This window comes from Liolophura sinensis, chromosome 13, assembly GCF_032854445.1.
Source record: "Liolophura sinensis isolate JHLJ2023 chromosome 13, CUHK_Ljap_v2, whole genome shotgun sequence".
NCBI lineage: Eukaryota > Metazoa > Mollusca > Polyplacophora > Chitonida > Chitonidae > Liolophura > Liolophura sinensis.
The window spans coordinates 15,990,492-16,013,487 of NC_088307.1; the positions used below are offsets into that span (position 1 = coordinate 15,990,492).

Consider the following 22,996-nt stretch of genomic DNA (forward strand, 5'->3'; position numbering starts at 1 on the left):
TCAAACCCAGGTCGGGTCATACCAAAGCTTTAAACATGGTGACGAGTTTATTAGATATGACAGAAACCGACAAATGAGCCTTTAACAAAATAAAGACCAGTAGCAGATTTAAAAAATAACATGTTTAATACTGGTATCCATTATACACTATTTTCAAAATGTTTCGTAACTATACATTTGTACAAATGAATTGCATATGATACAAAATGTACAGCAATACATGTACAGTAGTACGAATTAGTTACATGTTTATACTATATTACAGTGGCATGAATAACAGGGATGCTAATTTGTGTTAGAATTTTCTTTAAGTAATCCTTGTTAAAAAGCTATAATCACATGAATAAGACTTGATAATTGGACTGGTGTTGCACACCGTAATCAGGAACATTTGACTTATATAATGGCAGTCCAGTATATTTGTGGAGGAATATGAAACCGGTGAACTTCAAGGCCAATGTAACGCCAAAGTCAAACTAACTGAAGCCGAAACCGCGACCTCCATGGCCAGTTCTTCCGGGAAAACGCGTGACGGACAATTCGACGTCATGTCAATTGTATATGACTATACACCACTACATATACAATCAAATTGGCATAGTGTTTGGACGAGTTTACAACAAAAGTTGAGAGAAATACTGAATAGCATGCCAGAACTTAATAATTTTTTTTCTGTATATAAAACATTTATTTTTATGTGTAAATATGTACAATGATTGATTGTATTGTTGAAAACACTCAATACCATGGCCTTCAGTTTACAGGTGAAGGAAACCAGAGTTCCCAGGGTAAAACACCGACCTCTGAAAAGTTGCTGACGAACTTTACCATCTGTCACGTACACACGTGCATGTCATATACATGTAGGTGGAAAATAAATGGTGTTTAACAAACGTTCAACAATTTGTAATCAGTGAGGCCCCTACAAACAATGACAGCCAGGAAATACATCAAATCCCGTGCCTACGACCGGGAGTGAACCCACACCCAGTGGTTAAGAGTCGAGCAGCTAACCACTGAGCGGAGTCCGGTTCCCGGCTCAAGAATGGCGTCAGAGGTTACGCAACCCATCTGAGACAAAGAAACGGCGTCAATGAAGAAGATTGTCTGCAATATTCCCGATCAAGAATTCCATTCAATAGTCTTTCAGAAGCTCTCAGTAATTCAAAATGCATCTGTAAAAATATATAGGCCTACTTATATTTTTGTCACTACCATATCATACATTATGGAATGGAAGAAATGACGGTTTTTCGGTAACAAGATATTGAGGGAATCCCCTACAACTGTATTCATTGAGCATGTAGTTAAACTACAAAACACAAAAGTAGTTAAACTACAAAACACTAAAGTAGTTTAAACACCGACAATCAAAAGCATCAGCTTTGCCTTCTTATATATGTGTGTAAGCTGTATCCCTGACGCCAAGAAGTTGGACAGAAATCTTCAAAACTCTCACCGACAACACCTTTTTGTTTCGGTCACAATATCTCAAAATACATACCCTATAACATCGTGCACGGGACATGATGAATTTTTAATTACCAGTACAGGTAATTTAATTCTTGCTATAATTCTTGTTTCTTCACACAATCTTCGTCGCAATAGTCGGCTTTTTCCGGAGGCCTTTGAGAATCTTCGGGAATACGGAAAGACACGAGTGGACATTGCCCAGGAATGTTGTTACAGAACAGACCTGATAGCGAGGCCGAGTTTACAATGTCAAACCCTGTCTGACCTCCAAAAGTGGAAGGCTTCCAGTACTTAGGGCTGCAGATTGCGTTTGACATCAAGCCCTTCACCGAGAATGGTCCTCCCATCTCCACTATGGTGCCACCAAACAGGGCTTGGTACCGTCTTTTCTCCGTCAGCAGGCCCACGTAAAACTCTACGGCGTCCACATCACCGTAAGCGCCTTCTAAAATTTTGGCGATTTCTTTTTCTCCTATAGCAAACAAATACACACTGGCGTTAATATAAAAATTCAGCCAAGTTTTAACTGGACAACTCAGGGTAACAGCACAAATGAAGTTCCAAAGACAACTGTCGTTAATATAGCGCCATATATAGCTGGATTTCATTTAAAACAATGAAAACAAATTTTATAACAGTCGAAACGATTCCATGTTTGGAACACTTCTCCGAACTTACACATTACAGTTATAGTATACCAGTTGTTTTTAAGCGAGATTTTAGAAGCATAGGTATGACAGATTTGATGACAACCCTGAACGATGGTATCCCTGAAAAATGGTAACCCCTGCTTACCCGTGAGTTCCTCAAAGGTCGTGTAAGGTTTCATGTTAAACCTCTTCCGATAGTTGTTGAATCCTTGAAATCGCAGTTGTCTCCCATGTTTAATGATGTCAGCAGCGACACCTAAAGTCATGGGGCCATGGTTACGATAGGTCATCTACAACACGTGAAGGAGTCAGCATTTTTCAGATACTCAGTCTGAATTACGGGGTGAGGAGGAGAAATGGAGTAGAAAACAAAAACATTTTGACTAAAAATTTGGAATGTACGGCTAGGTTTAATCTGGTCTTGTCTAGTGAAAGCATTGTGTTTTGTCAATCGTCTAAGTGTCGTACTATGTTACCTTGGGATCTTCAAAACATACTAAATTTCGCATATATTTTATTGCTGTTTTTATTTGATTGGTGTTAAACAACATACTCGAAAATTTATCACTTAAGACATCGGGCACGTTTATGGGTAGAGAGAAAGCCTGAGTGCTGGAATAAATCACCGCTCTTCACCAAGTTTCTGACAAATCTCCTCACTTAATACTGCAACCATGAGATCGAGAGTTGGAGGCGGCACAGTCAAATAGGGGCGTGTCGCTAAAGGTGAAAATCGTTCTACTGTATCATGTGACTTGTCAGAAATGTTTTATGACTGTTTTACTGATCACCTGTATTACCGTGTTCAGCAGGTACAAATGACATTTTTTTACCTTCACAAACCTCCAGCTCTTCAAATTTCACTGTAGTTTGTCCAGTTTAAATAATTTCTTGTCACACTTTTTAAGACACTTGTGTTAGAGTAAATGTCATCAGAAATAGTTGCCTAACATTTTTTAAGTCACATGGTACAGTAGGACTTTTCTTACCTTTAGCGATAAAAGAGTTCGGGCTTTACCAGTCTGAGCCAGACTATTTCCTGTATAGGCCTGAAGGTAATTAACATTGCTTGAAAGATCAGGTTGATCAGACTTTCATATGTTCTAAGGCTTACCTGGCCAGCTATTTGCCTTGACAAGGAGTCTGTGAAACTATGTGTACCGTGTTCGACTACAAGACCCGAGTGGTACATGAAATCCTTCATCTGGTACGTTTTGCCGCTGACGTTGAAGCGGTCGGGCATTAGAGGGTGCCAGTGGTACAGGTGATTGAACTCCACTGCGATTCTGTTCTGATACTGGAATTCTTCACCAAATAACAGATCAGGCTTGAAGAGAAGCTGGAAATTGTAACTGCTCAGGTGCTGAACATAATCTTCTATGACGATTTTAATGGTCTCCCCTGAAACAGAACCATACAGGCCTGCTCAGCGGATTCTTTTAACATGCAATATGTCACTCATCTTCATTTTCTGTACGTCAGAGCGCATGAACTCTTTCACCCTCTGTGGCATAGATTATGTTTATTGACTACAAAATTTTAAATCTCAGTGAAAAAAATGAGACACATGAGACTGAGGCTGATATTCTCCAATAGAGTTTTCTGCATGTCTTTCACAATTATAAGAAAGCTGGATTTCGGCGGAGGGAGGACCTGAAATTTGTCGCTTGACTAAATCTGGAGTCCAAATGTTTTTTTTTCTGAACAATTTTTCTCATTTCTTAATTAATTTATTTATTTATTTAATTGGTGTTTCACAACGTACCCAAGGATATTTCACTTATCGATGGCGCCCAGCGTGTACAGCTGGGTTTGAACTCACAATAACCAAATGTGTCGTTCCTTTCATTCTTCCGTAAGGAGGATAAAACATACCCTCAAAGAAGTCTAATGCTGGGTTGCTAGGTACGATATGTTCTAATTTCTTAAATTTTTTTTCAAGGCTTGCATGTGACACGTGAAGTTAATAGAAAGCGACCACCACAGCAAGTTCAATGAACAACAATTTGCCGTGTAAATATTACACTAGAAACGACTAGTTACACACATCTAGGCATTACTGATGATCATTTTACCATAAAGTGCTTTTGGCTAAGTAGTGAATATTTTGCCTAGTGACATACCTAACACAATTAGTTTTGCCGTTTGAAATAATCTCTCGTCATCCCAGACTGGATGCTCCTTGGCCAAAACTTCACACACTCTATTGTGTTCGCGTAACCAGATGGTGGCATATAGGAACAGTCCGGGAAGCAGACCGAAGAACTCGTGACCCAGTGCGAATTTGTGAATGTCGGCCACTGTGGACTTGTACCGGACAGGTACCCCAGGCACGTCCCTCAGGTAGGGCGGGAACTCTTCACCATTTAGCATCTGAAGGTGAGGAGGGAATATTACAATGTTATAGCTGGGTTATTTTGCCATATATAAGTTACTATAGCACTTTTTTGTTTCTACATTACCGGCCATTCATTAATCCTTAACCTGGATAGACGATATTAACTCAATAAAAGCAGAACTATACAGGCGGGCAAAACCGAGAAAAACATCGGGACCGCCACCGCAGGTAGACAGGTACATACAGCTTACAAAATATCACGACAGATGAAATAGATTTGGTTAACAATTTCTTGTGTTTATTTTCTTATTGAGTTAAAAGTCGTACACAAGAATTATTTTCATGTCTGCATTTAAGTCAGTATATGGATGTAGCAAACCAGAAGTGCCCAAACTAAACCACCAAAAGCCGCAAGAGCTGAATTTCAATTCCAGCTGGGGCCTCCGTGGCTCAGTTGGTTAGCGCGATAGCGCAGCGTAATGGCCCAGGAGCATCTCACCAATGCGGTCGCTGTGAGTTCAAGTCCAGCTCATGCTGGCTTCCTCTCTGGCCGTACGTGGGAAGGCCCTCCGGCAACCTGCGGATGGCCGTGGGTTTCCCTCGGGCTCCGCCCGGTTTCCTCCTACCATAATGCTGGTCGCCGTCGTATAAGTGAAATATTCTTGAGTACGGCGTAAAACACAAATCAAATAAATAAATAAATCAATTCTAACCTGCCACGTCGTTGGTCAAGGGCCTATCGGTTGCGGTAAGAACAAAGAATTAGCAAAATCAACCACTGAAGGACATACATAAATAATACATAATAAATCAAATCCATTAAACCTGCTTACTGAACATGTCATGAATGTGTTTACTTATTTGATTGGTGCTTACGCCGTACTCAAGACAACTTCACTAGTTCATAGCGACCATCCCATGAGTCGTGATATTGTCACTGTTGTGAATGAGCCATCTTCATGCATTTATCATTTTCATGAATACGTCGAGGCTGTGAATTACAGCTGGTTTAACAAAAGTGTCTCAACTTTGCGAAAGGCACATGGTAAGGTATATCTTCGCCATGTGTTACCATGGACGTTACACCAGGTGCAAGACAAGATTGTTTTTGTAAAACGGGTCTTATATCACACCATAATATATAACTGGACCAGTGTCATGCTTTCATGCCTTGACTGCAGCACTTTAAACAACGAATTTGTTTGTAGACTTTCCCCTCAATCATGAATCCTTTTCCTCTCATATATGTTTCAAGCATAGTGAATATTGACAGGACATATTCGACCGTACTTGACGTCATTCTACAATATTAAAGCTCAGCATAAATGTTATGGCTCTTACCTGGGACTTCAACTTTCCACCGGAGAAACTTCGCAATAGGTTTTCCACATTTTTGTCATGTCCGTAAATATGAGAAACATCAACCTAAACGAAAATACAGTTCCGATTAACTTTCTGTGACAAATGTAAGCAACCGGAAGTGCTGAAGGAGCATTAATTTGGCAAATAAAGAACAGAATGAGAACGATCCGAAATTTGAGTCCTTTCAATTATCAGTTTTTAACATTTACAGCGACCCCGAATGCTGTAGTTTCGTTATGGTTTTTTTTTTTTTTTTTTTTTTTTTTGATTGGTGTTTTACGCCGTTCTCAAGAATATTTCACTTATACGACGGCGGCCAGCATTATGGTGGGTGGAAACCGGGCAGAGCCCGGCGCAAACCCACGACCATCCGCAGGTTGCTGGCAGACCTTCCTACGTACGGCCGGAGAGGAAGCCAGCATGAGCTGGTCTTGAACTCACAGCGACCGCATTGGTGGTAGTTTCGTTATGGAGATGTTTCATTATAAATATGCTGACAGTTTGTCCCTTAACCGATGTCCAAGTTCAAATTGCGCATGGTAGCGTGCGACGTTTAGATGGTAAAGCTATTATGATGACAGGTACATCTAATTAATAAAGAGGACTGAGATTAGAACATGTGGTAATGTTTCAAATGTACAGGAGTGCCTTTTTTAGCCTTCTAGAATGATTAGTTTTCTTATATATACCTAACGTATACTGACTTTCACAAACAGGCTATGTACTACTTCAGATTAGGAAATGATATGTTGCTTCAAACAAAGACTAGGGTGTAAATTTAAATTGAAAGTTGCTTTTTGTTTTAAAGAAAACGAGAAAGCAATCTGATGAATTTTGGGCGCATGCTTGTTTCGCGCTCTTGAAAGGTATTGCAGTTGACAATGTACTCACTCCATGACCACCATTTGTAAAACCAGGTCCCTTGGCAAAATCTGTTTTGAAAAACTGGTGAGTAAAATGTTGGGCGAAGAATGCAAACAAAACGCTAGTTTTCATCGGATCAGGTTTAAACTCTGTCCTTGTGAAAAGCTGGTCCACTAAAAACTGGACATCCGGTAGTTGCTTCTTTCCTGAAAAAAGGAGAACATTGCCTTTTTATATTCACCCGCTAAAAGTGGAAAAATTGGTGTCAAAATCACCTGTTACTTTTGTATTATTCCTCGATAAGAAAAAAGTGAGAAAAAATTGCAATCTATTTTCAACACGGGTTTTAGGTGCCTTTCATTTGGGGCACGACTTTTTTGTGCTTTTTACACATTAAAACCTTGAGTATGTGACAGCTGGGTTGTCGCTCTTGCCTCGTGAGTGGTGGTGTGAATAGGTGAAAAAAAATCAGTGTGAGTATGAAGAACTACAAACACATGCTGCTTAGACTTGTTCACAGTCCAAGAAGCGACGTTTACGTATACACAGTACTTAATCAGTGTCATAATATTAACTTATTCCATCACTGTTTAACGCCATAGTCGAGAATTTTTCGCTTTTAGGATCGATGGCGGTAAGTATTGTAGGTGAAGGAAACCAGCCCAGCGATTGCCACCGACCTTTGGTGAGTCATTAACAAACTTTTCCACAAGGCCTCACAAGAAGTACGTGTGGGAGAATCTTCGAATTCACTTTACAAGGTCCGTATTGAACTCACACCTATTTCAGAATATGGAAACAATTAACTTTAAGGGCGTATTTCATTGATGATACATAGAGTAAGACGGTTTTCCCGAGATTTAGAAAAACACTGTGCAGATATTTGAAAGCAATTTAAATAAGATGGAAGATATCACTGTCAAATGCAAAATACATATGTATCTCGTAAATATTAGGAATATCCAAATCAAAATACATCACTAAGACTGGATAAATTAATAAGTTATAACCCTATCATATTTCAACCAATGATGCGCCTCCTTACCCGCTACTCCCATTGGTGTTGGGCAGTTCCGTGGCACTGGCGGAAGTGACCGAGTGAAATAGGACAGGTTGTTAGCCGCCTCGAACGTGATGTATTCATGTTGAGAGGTGTAAGTTGGAGGGCTGTCAACCATATTGGATCGTACTGTTCGAGAACAAAGTAACGCTACAGATATAACTTCACAGTACAATAATCAATAAACAAACAATACGTGTATATATTCTAGCTCTGATCATAGCGAAATTCCACGCTCCAGTCTTTCGTAGGTATGTAGGTGATTAGGCGGCTGGCTTGGACGGTTGGGTTGGACGGTTAGGTTGGTTAGACATGCTTCTGGTTTTAGCATCGGGCCAGCCAGTCACGTTTCTTTGCTCTAAACCTCTCAGTGCTGGGCACGAAGCAGCTACAAGTACCATTTCTGAAGTCTCCCCACTGAGACGGACTCTCTAACCATTAAGCCACCGAAGCGGTCGTCTCACAAGGTTGTCGCAGCACTTCATCAAGTGAATTTACCATGGTGAAATATTTTATCACCATATGTTTCTATGGACAGTGCGCCAGTCCATGTCGAGACTACTTGTACAATGAGCCCAAAATACATGTTTCAAATTCGCGTCAACAATGCATTATAAATTAAATAATTCACGATACCATAAAATGACTTACGTATCAATACAAAAATATATTAAATGAATAGGAGGTGTATATATATACATGCATGTATATGAACACGTCTTCATTGGAAAGGACCATCCATTAATTCGAATGCAATTGCCATTTGTCACATTCCTTAACAAATGCTTCTTCACGTTTATCGTGGTAATGTGCCTGCAGTATTGCCGCAATGGCGCTAACCCATAAACATTCGTTAGTTCGTTCATTCTCTATGCATGTGTACGGAGAATTACACGTTGACGTGTATTCCTTGCCCTCCTTTAGTATAGAAGGTAGACTCCGTTTACAAGGTGTAAGGCAAACACATGTTAAACACTCTTTTCGCGGGGGGGGGGGGGGGTGTACTTACACGTGTAAACCTTCTTCATAACGGTTTCTCTAAGAAAGGGGAAGTAATTCACGGTGTCCCAAAACCATTTGTACCTCGTCAGAATACCATTCACAGTTTCCGGATCCGGTTTAAGCCAGAGCTTTATTTGCATGAGAAGAGTGGCTGGAAGGAAAAAGGAACAAGCATACATGTATTAAGTCATTTATCGAATGCTGATCGGCTGTAGATTAGGTGTACCGCTACGTTTTGCTCTTATACTATGCTCGATATGATTTTACTTACAACGCGTGTAGATGGATCGGCTACAAAATGGCTGTCCAATCCAGAGTGATTGATACTGTTGCTTACTGGCACAAGCAAGTTTAGGATGTTTCCCCTACGCCGTAGTGGTCACTGTTGTTGGTGGAAAAAAAGGATTGCCAGGGGTAAACAACTAGCCTTTGGCAAATCAATGATTTATTTATTTGTTTGGTGTTTTACGCCGTAGTCAAGAACGTTTCACTTATACGATGGCGGCCAGCATTATGGGCAAGTTAACGAAGAACTTTCCAAAGTGTTATTACCTTCGGGTACTTGGAGCAGTGAGAGCAAATTCCTTGGCCAGGATCGGAGCTAAACCCACGCCTGCTGTGTAATGAAAGGCGATTGAAAGACTAACATCTTGGTAGCTCAGCCACAAACTGCTCCACTGTGCTAATGGCGCTAGGCGTTGGATTACGGTATTATGAAGTATCGATATATATCTATATTTCTGACACTTACTGAAACAAGAGAAACACAGCAGAAAACTTCGACCACTTACCATGCTCGCATCGGTTGCCATAGAAACCCGTTTGACTACAGTCACAGGTGTAGCTGTCGGAGGTGATGGTAACGCAGACGCCCTGGTTTTGACAAGGGAACGAGCAGCATGGGTCATGGCCCCCTGTAACACACGAAACAGGAGTATAGCAGGTGTAAGAGAGGAAAAGACGGATGAATAGACGGGCGAATAGACGGAGGAACGAACAGACGGGCGGATGAACGAACAGATGGGCGGACGAACGGACAGACGGACGAACAGATTACATTGTATAACATTCCACTTAACATATCTGCAGTGTCGACTAAACGTCTGTTAAAAAACGACAATAAATGCAAAAAAAAACTTAAAGTCGTACAGAGGATGTGAAACCCTGTAGTCTCCTTGGTCACCATCGATAGAGTCTAATAAATGTCGGTGATAACCTACATAAACATATGCCAGTTACCAAACCTGCGGTCGGTGCCTACCAGTGGTACAAGACAAACGCCTGGCAGTGGCCAGCGTGCAGTCGGTACGTACCAGCGGCACATGACAAACGCCTGGTAATGGCGCATCGTGCAGTAGGTACGTACCAGCGGCACATGACAAACGCCTGGCAGTGGCGCAGCGTGCAGTCGGTACGTACCAGCGGCACATGACAAACGCCTGGCAGTGGCGCAGCCTCTGATCAGTAGGCGTTAAGTACCAGTTCTACGGCCAACTCATGTCACGACAGAATATGGAGTAGTACCACAATACAAAAAAGGCTTGTGAAGTTCCTGATATCGGCTCCCAGTATAGCAATACAAAAGTCTTTACAGCGTTGAGAGTAAATCATACCCGTGACGACAGTGTGATAGCTGGAAAATGGTCTCAGGTAACCCCTGAAATACAGCCTTGTCAATTTACCTCAGCCTGGGTTTTATTCTAATTGTTCATGTAAATGCTTAAATAGCAGTATAGTACACTCCCCTTAGCACCATGAGTTAAGCACAATTAAGTAAAAAAACATATGCAGTGATATTAGTTACAATTTATTGCACGTCACTGGCCTCGAATTACTCAAAATGCTGTGTTGTCATCTCATTTAATATACAGTCAAGGTATACGATAGTATCTACCAAACTTACCAGCCTGAATAGCTGTGGCGAGAGCCCCCACTGTCAGGGTAGCCAGTAAAATAAGAGGGTGCATTCTGACCGAGCACCTGCGGGAATAGAAGCAAACGAAACATATCACAGACATAATAGACAGGTGATCGAGTTAACCCACAGCAAGAAGGATTTTATTTATTTATTTGATTGGTGTTTTACGCCGTACTCAAGAATATTTCACTTATACGACGGCGGCCAGCATTATGGTGGGCGGAAACCGGGAGCAAGAAGGACATTGTCATACCTACTCACACATGAAGCCAAGGGCATAGATTTTCCACCACGTCACAGCAAACTCCACTTTACAAATTCAGGCGGTGGAAATGGTCAACGATTACACACGCTAAGCAAACGCTTTCAAAAATTTTGAAGCCAAATACACTGTAGATCGTATGTCATTACAAGCAAAAGTAGTTCACATAAAGACATAAAGCCTTCACATCAACCAAAATGTAAAACACTTCACCATGGTTTTAGGATTGTGTGGGATTTTTCTCAAAAAGATACCTCATATGGATATAAATGTGTAACTATGCAGGTTTTCAAGACAATAGGGAGTGGAGGGGTGGTAAATGCAGTTAGCTGATACTGAAAATAAGACAAAAGTGAGCCAAAACCCCTGCACAGTGTGGTGAAATCTCTTGTTCAAATTTTTAAAAACTATAGAATACTAAGTCTATATGAATCTTTACCAAACTAATATAAAGACATATAACGTTAACTATCTGCACTCGTCAAGTACAGACCCAGAAAGCTTTGTCTGACAACTTAAAGATCTAAGCTAAGAAAACCAACAACCAAGCAATAACAATCATCAAATACTTTCTTCACCTGCATGTAGTTTAGGCAAATTGCACTTACACTGAAGCGATATTAAAGATCTGAACAAAGGAATATCAAACCAGCAAGGAAACAAACAAACAAACAAACAAACAGCAAAGATACAGAGAGCCAAGGGAATTAAAGAACTAGAAACGTGGATACCAATACGTGGAAGAACTACCTGGATAATTGCTTACCTGTGACTTCACACAGTCCACGAACCTATGCTGTGTGCCTATATGCAAGATCAGTGTCGGGGGGCGTTAAAAGACTAGTCAACAGTTCAAACTGGACAGGGTCACTCTGACAATTGCCAGTAGTAGCCTACATGTAGGCAGGGGGTGGACACCAGTGGACCCTCACCCGTTAAACCAGTTCTGGGGCGTGTTTGTTTTTTGTCTATTCGTCTGCAGCCAATGCAATTCACGCTTCCACGCCACGCCCCTTTATCGACAAATAACCCTGAACTCCGACAGTGAGTGAAATTGACAGCTCCATGTTCGGAATAATAAATAATCGGATGTTCACGGTGAAAAACAAGTGGGAGGTGGGATTGGTAGGGGAAAGGGTGGTGAAAGCGTAGATGGGCATCATTTTCGTGTATAAACAATGGGGAACTTTTCCCACGGGTCGGCCACCCTCGCCCATGTGAGGATAACCATGTATTGGTTTTTTGCGTGTGTATGATACCGGAGTACCCGTACTACGTGTCAGCAGTTTGCCCCCCAAAACGTCACCGCCAGGATTGAATAACAATTAGTTTTAGGGCCCCCATTAAGTCCGTTCAAGCTGTCTAAAACACATCATTCTCTATTACTACGCTACAGGTCTTTTGAGGTACAGCCCTGCTTTACGAGCTCAGATATACAGAATTAGTGGCGTAATATAACAAAAAAGATCAAAAGGGGGAACGCCGCTTAAACTGACTTCGTTGCCACAGGTTGTGTTCCGTGCTCCACTTCCTGCCCACCTATAGATCAATTTTGTGTTTTATTGCCGTTATGACAATGGCCCCAAAGAATTGTGCCATACCATTTAAACCTGTCAGTGTCAGTGAAGGTTTCGTATTGTCCATATCTTAAGCACTGCTTTATCATTACGAAATTTGCCCGTCCTGTAATCATGTAATCACTGATGATGGTCAGAGTTAGGTCACGTGTTTCGGCTTTAAGTCAGGAAGTTTGGCGGGTGTCTAGCAAAGGTCGGTGGTCTACTCTGCACGCTCCGGTCTGTCATGTAAGTGAACAATTCCTGATTAAACATCAACCAAATGTAACGATCTCTATCCGGACTTTTCCAACAGCATTGGTTTATTTAATTGATGTTTAATTTATGCCTCAGTTGTAGGTTTATAAGTGGAAGAAGGCGGAGTACCCGAAGTACACTAAATCAGTTTACCAGGAACTCGGAAGCCTACTGATTTGTAGTCGCAGCAGACCCAGCGAGTGCTGGATCCGAGCCTGCGACCTCACTGTCTGGGGTCAGCTGGCTGCGGTGAGAAAGGTGCTGTAGACGACTGATCGTTCATCGATAAAAATCGATATGATGATTCAGTGAAACCGAAGGTGACACGAAACGGTTTCCAATGACTTGGTAGTTTCGGTACAAATTTTATATATCTAATTAAGTCGTCCACAGCTTACATAAGTCATTGTTATTAACATATATCTAGGCATACATTGATGCATTTTTACAGGGTGGTACATGTATAGGACATATCGAGCTGTAATGGCTTCTCCAAACGTTATACAGAACATAATACATACATGAAATATTCTTGTACAACAATTAACATTGGTTAACGAAATGAAACCATACCTCCACATCTTAAGAGGGCGGTAATCCCTTTCCATTCAAGTCTTACAATAAGATATGTCAGTAAGATTTAAGAAAGCACAGCTTTCTTAAATGGGATATACACACCCATCTCCCACATCCACCCTAAGGGTATTTTATATTAAGTGCATGGTAGGATAAGATCTACACACAACAACAGATGCCCATTGTTTATCTTCTACTCTGCGCTCTCACAAGTCAATACATTCGCCTCTTTTTGTACGTTCATATGAGGTACCAACCTCTCGGGTTTCACGTGTATCAGAATGGCTTCCTAGAATGTAGTGTATGTTCATGCATGTATGAATGGTGCGGTATTGCCCAGTACGTGCTTGCTGACAGAGATGTGGCACTTCGGCTGGTGGAATATTCAGGGCACCAAATGTGCGATACTGTACAGTTAACTATGCATGAGATATTCGGGAACAGTCATTTTTAAAGTCGCGATGAGTGTAAATACCACTTTTCCAAAATTCAGTATCATGAATCACTTTATTCAATATTCAGTATTTTGGAATTAAGTCTCATGTCACATTCAAGAAAAAGGTCAATAAAATTATATATTATAAATCTTATATACAAGACAATGAAACAAATAACACATGCCTCTCGAAACAACAACGGACACAATTAAGCTTTGATCAAAGTACAACTTTCATCACCAATAAAACTGCCTTTCGCTAACATTTGACAAGGTAGTTAAAGACTCAATGTTATCTTTCACAGCATCCAGTTAGAAAAACACAGTGATACCCTGACAGCCGAGGTTAAATGACTGTAAACCGAGCTTAACATGCCCGACAAACCGAGAGGATTCCTCAGTTCGCCTTGCCATATGTAGGCCCCTTTGAGGGAAAATTGCGAACATATGAACAAATTGAAAAGACGGTCAGTGGAGGTAGCTGTGGAGAGTAGTGAAAGTAAAACTCCTCTCTCTCCACTACAAAGAATTAATATTATATTATAATAGGAGCACTACAAACTGTTACCACGTAATTCTACCCTCAACTATTAATCTGTTAATTTTAACAGAAAGTTTGTTGTCTGAGCGATGCTAGAATGTATTCTGTTATTGCAGCAGACTGTTCTGTTATATACACATATTATATTAATTCAGCATAAAGATTGTGTTACACTAACAGGGTATCATGTTGAATATGACAGACTATTGTGCTATAATAACAAAATTTGTCAAAATCAACGGATTGATTTTTTGAGTGCAAGCATCGTAACAGATATTCTCATGCCAATCGTCAACCATAATGGCCAGTATTCGCACCATCTCATGATATTGATCTTCACACTCCGGAATACATGTGCTATCTGATCTGTCTTAACGACCAGTAAGGCAATGCGGTGTCATGCGAGGAACGACAGAAGCCTATATGCTGTACATTATAACGAAATCTCACACTTAGTATTCATGGCGTCCCAAAGGTACTCTGCCAACTATTACAATATCACAGGCACAATCTACATTAAATTTTTTTTTTTTTTTTTTTTTTGATTGGTGTTTTACGCCGTACTCAAGAATATTTCACTTATACGACGGCGGCCAGCATTATGGTGGGTGGAAACCGGGCAGAGCCCGGTGGAAACCCACGACCATCCGCAGGTTGCTGACAGACCTTCTCACGTACGGCCGGAGAGGAAGCCAGCATGAGCTGGACTTGAACTCACAGCGACCGCATTGGTGAGAGACTCCTGGGTCATTACGCTGCGCTAGCGCTTTAACCGACTGAGCCACGGAGGCCCCTATCTACATTAAATTGACTACAATGCAATCAATGTACCGCACGCTAATGCCCACAATATCGCAAACTGCGTTGGGATATAAATGTATTCAGAGTACAATTTATTTATTTATTTGATTGCTGTTTTACGCCGTACTCAAGAACATTTCACTTATACGACGGGAGCCAGCATTATGGAGGGAGGAAACCAGGCAGAGCCCGGAGGAAACCCACGACCATCCGCAGGTTGCTGTCACAGTACAATTATATTGAAATGAAATCACGGTATCTCGGTTCGAACACATGCTTGCAATTAAGTTCTGGGCGCTGCGGGACAGTCTTCACAGGTTGCCGTTAGAATTAAATATGCAAGGTGCACTTACCTCTAAACGATCCAAACTGTTGTCAGATAAAACTTCAGTGCTGTAAAGTGGTCTTTTCTAAAACCACATCACAGGACAAGAACGTAGGTTTCGTGGAATGAGGACAGTTGTGTGTCTGTTGCTTGAAGAGTTCAAATATTCCACACAGGTGAAGATGTTCTAATTAGATAATCGTAAAAGACGAGTGAAGATTGCAGCTCTGTGCACATCCAAGCTCGCTAAAGTGATACAGCTCGCGGTAAATAGACTTGTTCTCTGTCCAGACTTACACTTACACAGCTCTAGTTCAATGTCAACTCAGCAAACTGCATATGCAGTGTTTATCCAGCGTAAATATCACACATGAGGTTTTCACACCTGCAAAATTGAAGTCGTGGTGCAGAGAAACTTCTTGAATTTGATAGAAACTCTTATAGCTGCATCTAACTTATAAAGGGAGATCGCCTTGAAACTGGATCAGAGAAAAAAAAAACACGTACACATCTGTCCCGATTTCACGTATGTTATTGTAGATTTGTGCTCTTTAGGAATTCTCGCTTCCGTTGCAGGCCTTTGTATGCACAAGGCTTACCATGTGGCCCATCAGGAATGTGGGCGGGGCGTCTGAACAGACGGACGTGCCACAACCACCAGTCTGATTGGATGGATACATACTACGTCACGCCATTTACAATCCCTGTGCGACCCCGATGCACGTAAAATTCATCTATTTTCAGCCAATGTTTAGACTGAATGAAACAGGAGGTTCTAGATATTAAGTTTAGAATTGCTTTCCCATTCGCGCACAGTCATGATGAATCTGGCATGTGGATATCAACCATCTTTGTCCATTAATGGAAATTTCCAGGAATCAATATCTTCTAGAAAAAATCCTTTGCATTGAGCGGATATGCCACAGTCATGGAAGTCATGGTAGTGGAAGAATAGTTTACTTGTTGACCTTTTGCTAATATCTTCAGCAATTGGTTCAGAGGTCACGAAATGTCACCATTGAAAATCCTTTATTCATTGTCTTAAAATATTGTGTCAGGAGTCACGGAATGTGACCAACAGAATGCGCCTGAGTACATATTGACAGTAACGTACTTGTTGACCTTTGGGTAATGTACATAGTATTTGTTTGAAGAGTCTGGCGTGGATTTTGCCAACTTGCACGAGTCTTCAGTATGAAGGGCAGATATCTATATGACAAAGACAAAACAAAACCCACTGTAAATATATCAACGTTTTATCTCTCTGATATATCGTATCAAAAAGAGACCCAATCAAAGCCCTCAAGTAATTATGTACACTGGGACATCATCAGGCGTATGTTGGGGAAGCAGGCAGAAATACTCAACATGTCAGCGTCACTCGGGCTACCACCTTGTGTGGAATCTGTTCCAGTGTATTCTCTGTACCGGTGCTTCATAAAGTTCAAAAAGGTTTTACACTGTTCTTTGCGACATACAAGGACAATAAATGCTGAAGACGTCTTGCATTCTCCTGGAAACTTCTCGGATGTATCCAGTTTGGATTTAGAACGCAAAATGCTCCCAAAAATTGCAATGACCATATTTGGAAAGACACAGGTTTTTTGTAACGCCACAATGACATTCGCATATTCCATTCGACTGTCTTACTACGTCCATATATATATTGTCCCGTTGACCCCACTCATGTAGAACGAGTGGCGCTCCAGCACCCAGAGAAAAAAACACACTGCATTAACAGGATACCCTCAAATGTCATTTCCAATAGGATTAACAATAAATTTACAGGTTTGTGGTGAATATAACAAAGTATTTACTTACCGCAGGGGTCGGCTTCTTGTAGAGATTACCCTTTATCTACTTTCACATAGCCCATAAAAGACTAATAAGGAAAATGTACGCAATCTGGTATGTTCAACTTACTCATGTAGTCGCAACGACGACACTGACATGTACCAGACACCACAAACGACACCAAAGGCAACATTCATAACCGGGATGCTAACATTACACAGACACTCAGCGAAGAAGTTAATTGTCAGTTAAATGACTATAGTTTCTATCAAAGTTGTAGCATACATGTATAATAACAGGCTAGGGCTTAATGCTGATGACCCCCCCCCCCCCCCCTTCACACACACACACACACACACACACTCACCCCCACCCCCCAGTAAAAACAGGAAATTTGTAAGATATATTTGAAAGATCATACGGGTCATTGTTAATGATGTAATGAACTATTATTATCTACTAAACACCAACACACGAAAGGGGATATGATAAACGTTTCTAACTAAAGCAGGGGTTCGATGTGGTCAGAGAAGACATTTGTGTAGCGGTAAACCAAATATATACACAGGAGTTGAGCTCGCCGTGAGGAGAATGTTTACACAAATCCTTTAATGTACGTGGACAACGTGTAAGGAGTTGTCAGTTCCGGTACAGCACAGTGTTTGACGCGCGAGCTGACCACAGCAGGCACGAGTTAAGACGGAAGTAGTCACCAACTGCAAACTAATTTTAAAAAACTAAAGAAATCAAAAGGATTTCGTAATCTTATAAAATGCGAAAATAAAATTTCAGGTATAAATATTCAAACCGGACACGAAAATGTATTCTCTATATTTTTGTCTTTTTTGAATGTAAAATTAGCTTTGGTCTATTTTTTAAAAACTAAACTGGAGATCCGCTTTTTCTCTAGGCATGCATTTCTGTAGGCATGCGTTCCGTCATTGACACAGCGCCTTGTCATAATGTCACTCAACAACCAATACTAGCAATGAGCAACACAGTGTCAATTTTCGTTTCTCTTCCTATCCCTAATGTTTTGGAAGATATTTCAACCGTGCTCCTAAATCAATCAAACCGAGTTTCCCATAGAGCGCGTTATCAACATCTCCCATGATTAGTTATTTGTAGCTCCATCGCCTTATTAATGGCTTGTATGCTACCATCACTCAGAGACCCACTAACTGTCTTGGTATAGGGGGCGTTGCCTGTATAAATACTGCAACAAAAGTAAGCACTCACCCTATCTCCGACAACCCCACCCCCAACACGTTGTTTGGTAGGTCTCCAGATAATTGCCCGCAAACGATAGCTAGAATGTTGCACATACTGTACTGTCACAGTGCATCGCACAGTCATGTACATTTCGTGTGGTGGTGCATACAGGGCATGCAAACCTCAAGCAATGTTTACGTTAGCTAATAACCTGTATTTGGCATAGAGAGTGTTTAATCACGTTTACACTGTAGAATGGAAAAGTCCAGGCCATATAAAGGAAAACAGTGTGAACTCGTTTTCTCATATATACATTCACTGTATGGGTATATGTACCGGTAAAAGACGTCACAAACCCAATTCACCTAGTCGCTCTAGCGTCGCTCTAAAATCCTACACACTGAACCTGTGAGGAAACACGGAAATATGGGGTATAATAACGAAGGTCTGGTGGGTGACCTGTAGTGAAAGCCAACCTGGGACTAGTCAAATGACGGTTGATAGCAGGTTGATTGTCGCCAGGCCTGGAGTCATTTTTCTTTATTGCACTCGGACCCAGACATTCACATGTGGGGATTGTTTATATTTAAACTAGGATTGTTGAATTAAACCAGACATGTGTTGCGGCAGTGGGATTCGAGAGGGCTTTTGCACGTAGTTTGCTCGGTTAGAAGTTATATATTACATATGTATATACATCCGCATCACACCATCATTGCACAATCCGCCAAATCCGCCCCATCTTTCATACTAGCTATCACTTAATCGTCTTCACATTGCTGTGTACACTTATCTTTCGGTAACACTTAATCTTATATCACAGGGACATGTATAACTGTCTTTATACATAAAAAGTAGATCAAGGCATATAGTGACCTTTCAATAAGACACACGAAAAGAATAACCCACTAATCAAACCAAAATGATGTCACTAGCTCGGCAGAAATTGTAATCAAACTCAACAAGGCAATACATACGCTCTCTTCATTCAATGCCACGACATGGCTGATATGTAAAGCCACGATTATTCATTATTCATTCTATTTCTCATTCTGGTCAGTAAGAATTACATAACGGTTGTTTCGTAATAAAGATCTCTTATGTTTCTTTCAAATGAATACACAATCGTTCAGTCCATATAAACAGACAATCATTCCATATTTAAGCACAGAGTCATCCAAATGAACACAGACTAGACCCATGCGGCCACAGACTTGAAGACAGAATCGCCCCAAATGAACACAGGGTGAACTTGTGTGTCCAAATCAACACACAATCGTCCAATCCATACAAACACATAATCCGACCAAACGTAAGCACAGAATCATCCAAATGAACACAATCTAGATCCATGTGAGCACAGAATCGTCCCGCGCGAAGAGTTTGGCTTATCTCATTATATTTATATTTGCACGGTACCGAAACTGGCGATGGTTGTGTTTATAGTAACCGCTGAAAAAGATCCACCGTCAATTTCCGTTTTAGTCATGGTTTTGCTTCAGTTGGCAGTGCCACTGCTTATAGCGTATAGCGTTAATTGAACAAGCGACTCACCAACATGCCTTAAGTAAAATATAGGTAAAAGGATTGGCCAAACTACCCAGATGGACTGCAGAAACTTTTGCAATATACTACTACATGTAGTAGAACGAAATAACGGAGGGTGGGGTGGGGGGGGAATTACTTTCTTCCGCCAACAGGCCTACATACAATTATTTCAAAGAGTTTATATCATGACGACGTCATGAGGTTGGATTCCTCTCTGGCTGTATGTTGAAAGGTCTGACGGCAACCTGCGGATGGTCGTGGGTTTCCTCCGGGTATGCCCGGTTTATTCCACCATAATGCTGGCCGCCGTCGTACAAGTGAAATATTCTTGAGTACGGCGTAAAACACCGTTCAAATAAAGAAATAGTCAAAAGGTTGGATGATGTTACTCGGTTGATGTTTTAGGTAAATATAAGAAAAATATGAGATTTAAGCATGGCAGGCTTTTCTCACGTGAAAGTCGCGGTGTAACTGAAATACTGCAGAGTATATGAATTTGTATACTGATAAACCCTAAAAAAAGAAAGTAACGGAAACCAATCTCCCATTGTTCCTGAACGCTGAGTCCAGCAGTTGCTTTTAAGATCGGAACCCGTTGGCAAAGTAATACCTCTGTAACAATGCATATATGTAGTTTTGGGCGTGTGTTGTGAGTTACGCCCAAGCTCGAGTGTCAGTAATTAATAAACCAAAGGGATCCAGGATGTACCGAATACTTATGTCAGATTCGGGTGCACTTATACAGAACCTCATAAGTGACACAAAGGTATTAACCTTGTCACTATATCTACAAAAATCTGAGCAAGCATCTCGACGATAGCAAAAGAAAAAGGAAACTGACATCGTCCCGTCTTATATTGTTCCCAAAGGTCCAAAAGTTATTATTATAAATCTCAGTTATTACTCGATAGACTTGAATGATAAATCGCTGCCGACGAGTATGCTGTATGCTGCAAAACTTTGCCCCTAAAAGTGCATTTCTAAAGGCAAATAAAGATCATTAAACTCTACTGGAAAACTTTCCAGTCGGATATACCTAACAAGAAAACCTTAAAACACATTTCTATCATCGACGGGACTCTCCGAATCAGGCAAAATGCGTACCTTGTATCAGCATACAAAGCACGTGGGTAAATCGTCTTAACATGTGGTTCTACATTGTTGTGCTACACCTACAGTTCTTTCCTACACTTCCTCCACTCTGACTTCATTTCTCACCCAGCCTATATTGACTTTAATTAGGAAGAACTGTGCAGCACTCGACATTACTTACTTTCCTACCATTCAGCAAAAATGGCGAAAATCCACACCAGAGTCAATTCTCTCAGTACAGAAGTTTCGCGTGATTAGAATGCTGCAGTCGTCGAAAACAGAAACTAACACAGAGTGGGAGGTTGACACGTACGCATACCAGTGTGACAACCAGGAAATCTCAAGGCAGACGATTTTAGAAAACTGCACCAACTGACCTCTTGGTAAACTTAGCGCACTCAGACAGGTACGGCGTCCCCCATCTTACAATAGCCTTGTCTACCGTTCCGTCTCGTTAGAGAACAACTATGTTACTAATTAATATGGTTATCAAACATGTTAAAGATATAAGAGGAACAGAAAAGGTGAGTTATCTTTGTCAAAATTATAACAATAAACATATACATGTACGCAATTCTTCATTCACATCGGTCAGGAGTAAGCCATGGCTTCAACAGATATTTAGTAACAATAAATGAAGTCACATCCCCAAATGACTAAAACGATATATGGCCCAAGAGAGGTCCAAGGGTTATGAAGCTGTCATAATACTTCAGTCAGACTTCATTTTTTTTTAAATTTTGTCATAAAAAGTCCAAGTCAACCCTTGACAAGAAACTAAAAATTTCTAAGATAAGTCACACTTTTATCGCACCAAACCGGTTTGAAGTCTAGAACAGCTTTATGATGTTTTCGCCCTGCCTCAAACACTTTATCTCCATAACAATATTGAAATATTTCTTCACTTTCGCGTTTAAAGAACTGTTATTGGAACTGAATGCTTTTGTTTATTAATTTGATTGGTGTTTTACGCCATATTCAAAAATATTTCCCCTGCATACGGCGGTGGCCAGCATTATGGTGGGAGTAAACCAGGCTCCTGGCAGAAACCAACAACCATCAGCTGGCCGAACAATGAATATAAAAGCAGACAAGCTGTCAAATAGGCAGTATCGAAATGACATCAAAATGGTTACTGTGTATAGCACAATTTGTGGCTGGCTGTACTGTATGACCCATTATGTTCTGGTGTGACGGTAACACCACGCAAAAGTGTAAATCACCAGAACAATTCATGTTTCCGTACCATTCCTCACTTCATGCACATTAAATACTGATACGATCTTCAGCTAGTGGTTATAATTTCTGAAAGCTGTCCAGATTATCTTGGCTCTTATCATTAAACCCTTCTTTTAAAACTCGAAGCTATGGAACATTGCCATTTCATTCTAAGTAGCAGTAACTTGCCCATGGAAAAGGGATAGCTCCGAAACACCAACAGACATTCACTCCTAATTTGAAGCCAGAAAGTTATGGAGTCTGATGAGTGAGTGAGTGTTTGGTTTAACGTCGTGCTTAACAGTATTACAGTCATATGACGACGAAGGAGTCCTTAGAGTGCATGTAATGTGCCTCCTTGTTGCAGGATGGATTTCAACTGCTCTTTCACTGAGTGCTGCTTTACTGAGCTGACTTACCGAAGGCCCCGCCCCGCCCCGCCCGAGCCATTATACTGATATGGGTCAACCAGTCATTGCACTATGCCCTTCATCCTGAACACCACGCACGGAAGCTACAATTTCTGTTTTTAAAGTCCTAGCTGTGATCTACCGCCTTCCGAAGCGAAGAGTACATCAACTGTGCTCTCAGGGCAGATCAAGAAGTCTGATGTGATAACAGATATAGAATATTGTAGTCATACACATTATCACCTTGGCTCCTGCTCTGGTCGAGCCAATACTGTAAATGCTATGCTGACAAAAGTGTTC

At 41.0% G+C, this 22,996-nt stretch overlaps 2 protein-coding genes across 2 annotated transcripts in view; both read right to left on the reverse strand.

Moving 5' to 3' along the window:
- The window catches only part of LOC135480683 (V-type proton ATPase subunit G-like), a 141,020-nt gene that overhangs the window by 40,045 nt on the left and 77,979 nt on the right, over positions 1–22,996 (reverse strand). The window lies entirely within an intron of this gene.
- LOC135480457 (prostaglandin G/H synthase 2-like) lies at positions 237–15,786 on the reverse strand. The gene is made up of 11 exons (XM_064760294.1): positions 15,451–15,786; positions 10,653–10,729; positions 9,541–9,663; positions 8,757–8,900; positions 7,733–7,876; positions 6,715–6,893; positions 5,803–5,886; positions 4,247–4,496; positions 3,238–3,524; positions 2,269–2,413; positions 237–1,945 (listed from the first exon to the last, which is right to left on the reverse strand). The coding sequence occupies exons 2-11, from the start codon at positions 10,714–10,716 to the stop codon at positions 1,569–1,571; spliced, it is 1,797 nt and encodes a 598-aa protein (XP_064616364.1). The 5' UTR covers positions 10,717–10,729; positions 15,451–15,786; the 3' UTR covers positions 237–1,568.

Bases quoted from the DNA above. Each gene is read 5' to 3' on its own strand.
- LOC135480457 (XM_064760294.1), bottom strand. From the start codon at position 10,716: ATGCACCCTCTTATTTTACTGGCTACCCTGACAGTGGGGGCTCTCGCC. The intron at 8,901-9,540 runs GTAAGTGGTCGA...TTTTCCTTCCAG, and splicing joins TGGCAACCGATGCGAGCATG to CCACTCTTCTCATGCAAATA. The intron at 4,497-5,802 runs GTAAGAGCCATA...CCTCACCTTCAG, and splicing joins GTGGAAAGTTGAAGTCCCAG to ATGCTAAATGGTGAAGAGTT.